At 56.3% G+C, this 9,874-nt stretch overlaps 2 protein-coding genes and 1 pseudogene across 2 annotated transcripts; 2 read left to right on the forward strand and 1 right to left on the reverse strand.

The window, feature by feature from the left end:
• Positions 1-301: 301 nt before the first annotated feature.
• On the forward strand, positions 302-7,460 carry alkbh7 (alkB homolog 7). Its single transcript, XM_070867101.1, has 4 exons — positions 302-594; positions 5,121-5,294; positions 6,855-6,979; positions 7,181-7,460. The coding sequence occupies exons 1-4, from the start codon at positions 316-318 to the stop codon at positions 7,302-7,304; spliced, it is 702 nt and encodes a 233-aa protein (XP_070723202.1). The 5' UTR covers positions 302-315; the 3' UTR covers positions 7,305-7,460.
• Positions 4,549-4,750, forward strand: LOC139238028 (U2 spliceosomal RNA; annotated as a pseudogene).
• Positions 7,461-7,554: 94 nt separating the features above from the next.
• Positions 7,555-9,141, reverse strand: LOC139237867 (artemin-like). The gene is made up of 2 exons (XM_070867102.1): positions 9,062-9,141; positions 7,555-8,389 (listed from the first exon to the last, which is right to left on the reverse strand). Exons 1-2 carry the CDS (start codon positions 9,138-9,140, stop codon positions 7,926-7,928), a joined length of 543 nt encoding a protein of 180 aa, XP_070723203.1. The 5' UTR covers position 9,141; the 3' UTR covers positions 7,555-7,925.
• Between the last annotated feature and the right edge of the window lie 733 nt (positions 9,142-9,874).

Genomic DNA, 9,874 nt, shown 5'->3' on the forward strand with positions numbered 1-9,874 from the left:
TTGGTGCGACTGTACCCGGGGCACCAGTGTCGTGAGCCCCTGGGGCAAACGTCACCCCTGCGAACCCCCAAAACCCCGCGTGGCCAATCTGTGGGTCAGGCCGGTCACCAGGGAGGGGTCCCCGGGCGTGGGGCGGGCAGGCTGAGGGACCCTCCTCTGGGGGGGCTGCACAAAATACCTTCAATTGAGGAAAAAGGGGACAGAATATCCCTAAGCCAATAGCCATGGGTCAAGGGTTAGAAGTCAGGGGCAAACCCCTGGTTGGGGTGGTTAATGCGCATGTGCGCAGCCCACAATGCACCGCGCGGCGACATCATGGCGGCGCCCAGCGGCCGGCGCGGGGTTTGGGGCCTAACGTCACTCGGCGCCAGGAGGCGGCCGGGCCCCTGGGTGAGGGCGCGGGGCTGGAGCGGGCCGCACGGGGCCTCGGGCCCGCGCCTGATGCTGGGCTCCAGCCCCGCGCTGCTCCAGCGGCTGTCCCGGGACCTGGAGGTGCGGCCCGGCTTCGTCAGCCCGGAGGAGGAGGCGGCGCTGGTTCGGGAGCTGGAGCCGCAGCTCAGGCGGCAGCGATACCAGCGGGAGCACTGGGACCAGGTAACCGGGGCCGGGGCCTAGTGACCGGGGGCACTGGGACCAGGTAACCGGGGCCGGGGCCTAGTGACCGGGGCCGGGGCCTAGTGACCGGGGGCACTGGGACCAGGTAACCGGGGCCCCGGGGCCTAGTGACCGGGGCCGGGGTCTAGTGACAGGGGGCACTGGGACCAGGTAACCGGGGCCCCGGGGCCGGGGCCTAGTGACCGGGGCCGGGGTCTAGTGACAGGGGGCACTGGGACCAGGTAGCCGGGGCCTAGTGACCGGGGCCGGGGCCTAGTGACCGGGGGCACTGGGACCAGGTAACCGGGGCCGGGGCCTAGTAACCGGGGCCGGGGCCTAGTGACCGGGGCCGGGGCCTAGTGACCGGGGGCACTGGGACCAGGTAACCGGGGCCGGGGCCTAGTGACCGGGGCCGGGGCCTAGTAACCGGGGGCACTGGGACCAGGTAACCGGGGCCGGGGCCTAGTGACCGGGGCCGGGGCCTAGTGACCGGGGCCGGGGCCTAGTGACCGGGGCCGGGGCCTAGTGACCGGGGGCACTGGGACCAGGTAACCGGGGCCGGGGCCTAGTGACCGGGGCCGGGGCCTAGTGACCGGGGCCTAGTGACCGGGGCCGGGGCCTAGTGACCGGGGGCACTGGGGCCTAGTGACCGGGGCCGGGGCCTAGTGACCAGGGCCGGGGCCTAGTAACCGGGGCCTAGTGACCGGGGCCTAGTAACCGGGGCCGGGGCCTAGTGACCGGGGCCTAGTAACCGGGGCCGGGGCCTAGTGACCGGGGCCTAGTGACCGGGGCCGGGGCCTAGTGACCGGGGCCGGGGCCTAATGACCGGGGGCACTGGGACCAGGTGACCGGGGCCGGGGCCTAGTAACCGGGGCCGGGGCCTAGTGACCGGGGCCTAGTAACCGGGGCCGGGGCCTAGTGACCGGGGGCACTGGGACCAGGTAACCGGGGCCGGGGCCTAGTAACCGGGGGCACTGGGACCAGGTAACCGGGGCCGGGGCCTAGTAACCGGGGGCACTGGGACCAGGTAACCGGGGCCGGGGCCTAGTAACCGGGGGCACTGGGACCAGGTAACCGGGGCCGGGGCCTAGTGACCGGGGCCGGGGCCTAGTGACCGGGGCCTAGTAACCGGGGCCGGGGCCTAGTAACCGGGGCCGGGGCCTAGTAACCGGGGGCACTGGGACCAGGTAACCGGGGCCGGGGCCTAGTAACCGGGGCCGGGCCTAGTGACCGGGGCCGAGGCCTAGTAACCGGGGGCACTGGGACCAGGTAACCGGGGCCGGGGCCTAGTGACCGGGGGCACTGGGACCAGGTAACCGGGGCCGGGGCCTAGTAACCGGGGGCACTGGGACCAGGTAACCGGGGCCGGGGCCTAGTAACTGGGGCCTAGTGGCCGGGGTCTAGTGACAGGGGGCACTGGGACCAGGTAACCGAGGCCGGGGCCTAGTAACCGGGGGCACTGGGACCAGGTAACCGGGACCGGGGCCTAGTAACCGGGGCCGGGGCCTAGTGACCGGGGGCACTGGGACCAGGTAACCGGGGCCGGGGCCTAGTGACCGGGGCCTAGTAACCGGGGCCGGGGCCTAGTGACCGGGGCCGGGGCCTAGTAACCGGGGGCACTGGGACCAGGTAACCGGGGCCGGGGCCTAGTGACCGGGGGCACTGGGACCAGGTAACCGGGGCCTAGTAACCGGGGCCGGGGCCTAGTGACCGGGGCCTAGTAACCGGGGCCGGGGCCTAGTGCTGCACTGTCGGAGGGGCAGTACTGAGGGAGTGCTGCACTGTCGGAGGGGCAGTACTGAGGGAGTGCCGCACTGTCGGAGGGGCAGTACTGAGGGAGCGCCGCACTGTCGGAGGAGCAGTACTGAGGGAGTGCCGCACTGTCGGAGGGGCAGTACTGAGGGAGTGCCGCACTGTCGGAGGGGCAGTACTGAGGGAGTGCCGCACTGTCGGAGGGGCGGTACTGAGGGAGTGCCGCACTGTCGGAGGGGCAGTACTGAGGGAGTGCCGCACTGTCGGAGGGGCCGTTTTCAGATGGGACGTTAAACCGAGGCCCTGTCTGCTCTCTCAGGAGGATGTAGAAGATTCCGCGGCACTATTGAAGACGAGCAGGGGGTTCTCCCCAGTGTCCCGGGGCAATATTTATCTCTGAACCAATATCATTAAAAAAGATGACTTGGTGATTATCACATTGCTGTGTGTGGGAGCTTGCTGTGCGCAAATTAGCTGCCGCGTTTCCCACATTACAACAGTGACTACACTTTAAAAATACTTCAGCGTATGTGAAGCTTTTTAAGATGTTAATGGTTGAAGTGATGAAGCAATGTATACCTCTCTCTGGAAATCTCTCTTTGTACTGCTGTTAGATTTTTAACCAGAGAACTGATGGTGTTGCTCAGAATAAGGAGTTGCTGTGTTTATAAATATGTTACGTTGTGTAACAGTCAGTGCAATAAAGAGTAATGAGGGAGTGTAGATGTCTTTACTGTAAACTGGGCCACATGCAGCACTGTTGAATTGTCTTGAGAGGGATTTCAATCACCCAACATTCGGACGGGCTTTCTTGTGCCCTAATATGTTTTGCATAAGAACATAAGAATTAGAAGCAAGAGTCGGCCATTCATTGTCACCATGCTGATCATCGACCTCAACTCCACTTTCCCGCCCAATCCTGATATCCCTTAATATCCAAAAATCCATCGATCTCGGTCTTGAATATGGTAAACGACTTGAGGGCTAAAAATTCACCAACCGTCTGCTCGTTTTTTCGGCGTTTTTTGTTGTTGCCGTTTTTGGTGCAAATTGGGCGAAGTCTTGCGCCGGTGGTTTTTAAGTACTGCTGGGAAGACTCGAAATAGCACTTTCGCCAAAAATTTGGCTCACTGTGCAGTCATAGTTAGGATGAAGAAAACCAGCCAGCAACAACCTGCGTTGCAGCCCTTGGACCAGCGGTCGGTGCTGTGATCCGCTAAAATAGGTTTTATTTTTTAATTCTTTTCCAGCAATTTGATGGTTAAGTGTCTTGTGAATGTTTTGTGATTTTTTTGGAGGAATTTTCTTTTGATGTATTCCTCCTCCCTCGGTCCAACTTGCAGCGGTATTGGCCTCGGGGAAAAGTTGCAGAAAAGTTGCAATTTGTGCCGCGAATCGTCGCACAACGCCGATTTTTCCCACTGGCTGCATTTTATCCCGAATGTTAAGCCTCATAACGTTAGCGGAGCCATAGCAGTATTTATCGCCAAAAACCACATTTGTAGCCCTGAGCAACCACAGCCCTCTGGGGCAGAGAATTCCAAAGATTTACCACCCTCTGAGTGAAGACATTTCTCCTCATCTCAGTCCCGAGGACACTGACCAGAAACTGGACCAGCCACATAAATACTGTGGCCACAAGAGCGGGTCAGAGGCTGGGTATTCTGTGGCCAGTGTCTCACCTCCTGACTCCCCAAAGCCTTTCCACCATCTACAAGGCACAAGTCAGGAGTGTGATGGAACACTCTCCACTTGCCTGGATGGTGCAGCTCCAACAACACTCGAAGCTCGACACCATCCAGGACAAAGCAGCCGTTTGATCGACTCCCCATCCACCACCTCCAACACTCACTCCCTCCACCACCGGCGCCCCCTGGCTGCAGTGTGCACCATCTACAAGATGCACTGCAGCAACTCGCCAAGGCTTCTTCGGCAGCACCTCCCAAAATCCGCGACCTCTACCCCCTAGAAGGACAAGGGCAGCAGGTGCATGGGAACACCAACACCTCCACGTTCCCCTCCGAGTCACACACCATCCCGACTGGGAAATATATCGGCCGTTCCTTCATCGTCGCTGGGTCACAATCCTGGAACTCCCTCCCTAACAGCACTGTGGGAGCACCTTCACCACACGGACTGCAGCGGTTCAAGGCAGCTCACCACCACCTTCTCAAGGGCAGTTAGGGTTGGGCAATAAATGGGATCGCTTCTCGGCCTTTTGGCTAAGATCATGCGTAACTGACCTGACAGGGGAGTAACCACCATAACCCCGGGGTGGTTCTCCCTGGATCAGGAAGGTATATGCTTGCTTTTTTGGAAATAGGAGGTGTGTGGGGGACCTGACCCATCCACCTCCATGGCACGAACCTGGTATTGCAGTACTTCCAGGAACGGTGCAGTGGCTCTAGGCCTTTTGGCTAAGAGCATTGGCGCAGAGTGATCCTTGAATGGGCCCAAGGTGACCTCTGGCGTTTGTGATTTGACAAAGAATTGGAAAGATTGGCTACGAATTTCAAAAAAAAATGCCTTGCCAGCGACGCCCACATCCCAGGAACAAAAAAAAAAGTTTTACTTCTGTGAACGTGCGATGTCTGAAGTGTGGCAGACTGTGCGCTCAATATTTAAATGAATTATTAGTAACTCTGAAAATATATCTTTGGAAGTCGGGATGGAAGCTAAGGCTGTGACCTGCTCCCATTTTTGTTGAGAAGAATGTTCAGCTGTAGATAGCTCAGGACTTTCATTGATTTTTCAATGTGTTTTGATTGACACAGGCAATCCATGGCTATCGGGAGACGGAGAAATCCCGCTGGACCGCGCAGAGTGAAACTATTCTGCAGCGGCTGCGGGATATCGCGTTCCCCCCCGGAGTCCCTCAGCTCTCAATGGTACATGTGCTGGATCTTGATAAAACTGGCTTCATCAATCCCCATGTGGACAGTGTGAAGGTAAGTGATAAACCCAACACCCGCGATCACAGGCTTGCATTGGATTCCTGCCCCCTTTCTGACTGACTTGTGAGAATCATTGACTGATTCAGCACATTGTTCCCGAGCAGGCTGTGAAAAAGATCGAATTACTCCCAGCGACCTGCTCTTGCCCTGCATGTTTCTCCTTTTCAAATATTTATCCAGTGTCCTTTTTGAAAATTACTATTGGAATCTGCTTCTACCCTTTCAGTCAGTGCATTCCAGATCATCATCTTTTCCCTCTGGTTCCCCTCCTCGTAATTTTGAACACCACAATTAAACTCTCCTCTTCACCTTCTCTGCTCTAAGGAGAACAACCCCAGCTTCTGTAATCTCGCACATAACTGAGGTTCCTCATCCCTGGAACCAGTCTTGAAATCTGTTCTGCCCCCTGTTTAAAGTGTGGTGCCCAGAATTGGCCACAATGCTCCAGGTGAGGCCTAGCCAGCATTTTATAAAGGTTTAATATTACTACTTTGTTTTCAGAACCCTAACCCTCATTAACACATTCTTCTCCAAGTGAGAATTAATTTTGTTCTTGACTATGGCCTCTAGTTGTTAGGCTGACTGACCTGCAGTTACCAGGTTTATCCCACTCCCTTTTGTGAACTGGGGTATAACATCCTCCTGTCCTCTGGCACCACTCCCATATCCGAGGAGGATTGAAAGATTGTGGTCAGAGCTTCTGCCATCTCCACCCTAGCTTCCCTCAGCAACCACGGATGCATCCCATCTGGACCAGGTGACTTGTTAACTTTGAGTGATGCCAACCTTTACATCTGTTTTTATTCTATCCAGTATTTCCACTCCCTCCTCTACTGCACATTAACCTCATCCCCTTTTGTGAAGACAGATGCAAAGTCCTGACTCAGTACCTCAATCGTGCTCTCTGCCTCCACAAGGTTTCCTTTTTTGACCCCAATCGGCCCCACCCTTCCTTTAACTATGCTTTTACTTTTTATTCGTGTATAAAAGGTTTTAGGCTCCCTTTTTATGTTACCCGCTAATTTTTTCTCATACTTTGCCCTCTGTATTCTGCCTGGTTTTTGACTCTATTTTCTAAATTGGTCATAACCTTTTCCTGTTTTATTTTAACCTTTGCCATCCAGGAAGCTCAAGCTTTGCCCATCTTTCCTCCTTATGGGAATGTGCTTGGTTTGTACCCGGAGCATCTCCGCCCCCGTGGTCTGCCATTGCTCATTTACTTTTGTACTCTTAAAAAAGCAAATTGGATCCTGGGTTTATTAACAGCTTTCTCAACTTGTTCTGGCACCTTCAAAGATTTGTGTATGTACACCCCCCGGTCTCTCTCTCCCTGCACCCCATTAAGTTTATATTGTCTCCCCTCATTCTTCCTACCAAAAGGTATCAGTTTTGTGAATGTCCCCCTCCTCTGCCACACGATTGTTCTCAAAATAAAGTTTTTAGCTGGCTTTTGACTGCGAGAGTCCCAAAGGCAGAGGCGGTCTCCATACGGTGTGGGACGTTGTAGCTGTGTAGGAGGACTGTGCTTTATGGTGTTGCATCTCTGTCTTGTAGTTCTGCGGGGACACGATAGCTGGCCTGTGCCTCTTGTCCGGGAGCGTGATGCGTTTGTTAAGCGAAGACAATGACACGGATCGAGTGGATCTATTGCTGCAGCGTCGGTCTGTCTACATCCTGAGGTGGGGAAGGGGTTACGCGGAGGGTCTCGGTGTGTAATCACTGTTTTTATTCAGTTGCATTAGAAACCAGGAGTCTGTGTCTGTGGGGTAACTGGGGGAAATTGATGCTGGGATGGTTCCCATAGTAACCCAGTGGGCAGGGAAGGGGGTTAAAACCTTCTGATTGTGATGGCACAGATCCTTTCTCGCTCTCTGTTTCAGGGGAGTCGCTCGGTACCAATTCAGCCACCAGATCCTGCGAGAGGAGGAGTCGTTCTTTGGGGGGCAGAAGGTGCCCCGTGATCGGCGCATTTCCATAATCTGCAGGAATCTGCCCCCAGGTTAATCAACGGGGGCTTTGCGCAGTCTCACGGGTATCTCTGCCACTCGCCCACACGCACTGCCTTCCCCCAGCTCACACTAACATCGTAATCAGGACTTTGTGATATCACTGTAGCAATGTTTATTTGATCAGAAACAGTAAATAAATTTGAGCATTTAACAGCAAGTCTTTAAAATAAATAAATAAATTAGATACATAAATATTTCTGGCTGCACAAATAGTCACCGATCTCAGCCATCACTCTCCATCAGAGGGTTTAAACCAAACCCACGCAGCCCCCCCCCCCCCCACAAACATCCAGAGCACTAGTTTAAATATAAATACACACATCACTTGTACAATAGACTGAGCGCCTCCCTCCAATACCGAGTGTTGCACGACAGGCCGTGTCTGTGGGGAGCACCAGCAGTTTTGCCCCATGTCACAAGAGATGGGAGAGCTAAGCGGAGAGATTTCTCGCCCATTTCCCCCTCCTGCACAGAAACTTAAGTCAGTAATAATTTGGCTGAAGGCAGATTTGGGGACTCAGTCAGAGGGGGGAATAGATGTGCTGATTCTGCAAACTGTCCTGTTGTTACAACTGGTCGCTCGTTGCCCGATTGTCCTGGGGTTTTGCCCAGGCAGTTAGCCAATGCAGCTGCACTCTGAGGCTGACAGTTTCTCCACTGTGTGCCAACGATTGTCAATATCGAGAAACGTCACGTCCTTGAACTGTGTGGGCTGGCAGCACGGATCGCTGATGATCTTCTCCCGGGACAGGTTGAGGTCCGTTTTGCGCAGCAGCAGTGAGAGGGTCAGGTCGTGATTGGTCCTGGCCCGGGGGCAGCTCCCACTGCAGTACTTGAAGAGGACGACCTCATCCGATTGGTAGCCCAGCCCCAGGTCCTGGACTCTCAGCTGGAGGGCCCGAAGGCGGCAGTTCCTCTCCTCCCAGTCCTCGCCTTTCCTCGTCACAGACATCTTCCGCTTTCGCCGTGGTCGTCCCGGGTTTGCCTGCGAATCCTGAGGCTCCAGCGATGAGACTGATGTGGGAAACGGTGACACAGTTCCTTCCCCATCCAACCACCTGTCGGAGACTCTCAGCAAGGCTGCAGGAATATAAACATTTACTTCATTTCCTTTCAACAAATCTATCAAATCATTAGAAAGCAGAGCGTGTGGAGGCACGAGGGGCAGCGAGGGTCTGCCGAGGCAGCGAGGGTTTGCCGAGGGGCGGAGGCAGCGAGGGTCTGCCGAGGGGCAGCGAGGGTCTGCCGAGGGGCAGCGAGGGTCTGCCGAGGGGCGGAGGCAGCGAGGGCCTGCCGAGGGGCAGCGAGGGTCTGCCGAGGGGCGGAGGCAGCGAGGGCCTGCCGAGGGGCAGCGAGGGTCTGCCGAGGGGCGGAGGCAGCAGTATGTTTACCCACAATGCAATGCAACCCCTCCCCTCCCCTCCCCGGACACTCACTGGGACATCACTCCCCGTGATCCCAGACTCTCGCTCCAGGGGCTGTGATCTGATGGATGGGATCACCACTGATCCTCAGCCTCGGGTATTTTCCAAGTCGACAGGAGCAGGAACCGTGGCCCAGGGCACTGAGGCCAACAGCAGCCCCCAATGCAAAGTAATGAAACACATTGCCCTGCTCGGAGTGAATCTTTACCTGGGATATATTTACTGGGGTAATAAATCTCAGTGCAGGTTACTTGCTCAGTAATTACCCACAGACTCGCGGTTGGAGGGGGGGTGAACAACTTTGTGGAAGTTAAAGTGTCTCACTCACCCGGCAGCTGCTGCTGTGGGACGTCCGTTCCCACAGCTCCCGCTCCCTCCACCGTCTGATCATCAACGTGAACAACCATCAAAAGTGTTAGGAGTACGGGGAATGACATTGCCCTGTTGAAGGTTCGAAAATCCTCTCCAAAGACCGACGGAGGTAACGGAGCAGAGAGGGGCTGCTGGGATGGCTCACTCCAAGTCCTTTATCTCATTTTAATTTCAGTCGCTCGTCCTCCGCCGCTCCAGGTTGTGTGTGATGGAACGAGTGAATTGGAGTATTTAAAGCGAATCTGTACCCTGCATCCTCGCACCGACACATATTTCATACGACATTCCTGGCATGACTAGCCAGTGAGCTGCCGGGTATCAGCTGCTCCAAATACCTCAGTGTTGCAGAACCGATGATCTATCAGGTGCAGCACAGCAGTACCTGTAAAGGCCAGGAGAGGCAGCACAGCCCTCCTCCCTCAAACTGCCTTAAAAGGGCGTCAGCCTCGGCTCGCGGGTAGCGCCCCTACCCTCCGAGACAACTCAAGCTCCACCCAGAGACCTCAGCCCATAATCCAAGCAGACCCGTCACCCACCTGCACCGTGTACACGGCCCGTCACCCACCTGCACCGTGTACACGACCCGTCACCCACCTGCACCGTGTACACGACCCGTCTCCCACCTGCACCGTGTACACGACCCGTCTCCCACCTGCACCGTGTACACGACCCGTCTCCCACCTGCACCGTGTACACGACCCGTCACCCACCTGCGCCGTGTACACGACCCGTCTCACACCTGCACCGTGTACACGACCCATCTCACACC

This window comes from Pristiophorus japonicus, chromosome 24 (assembly GCF_044704955.1).
Source record: "Pristiophorus japonicus isolate sPriJap1 chromosome 24, sPriJap1.hap1, whole genome shotgun sequence".
NCBI lineage: Eukaryota > Metazoa > Chordata > Chondrichthyes > Pristiophoridae > Pristiophorus > Pristiophorus japonicus.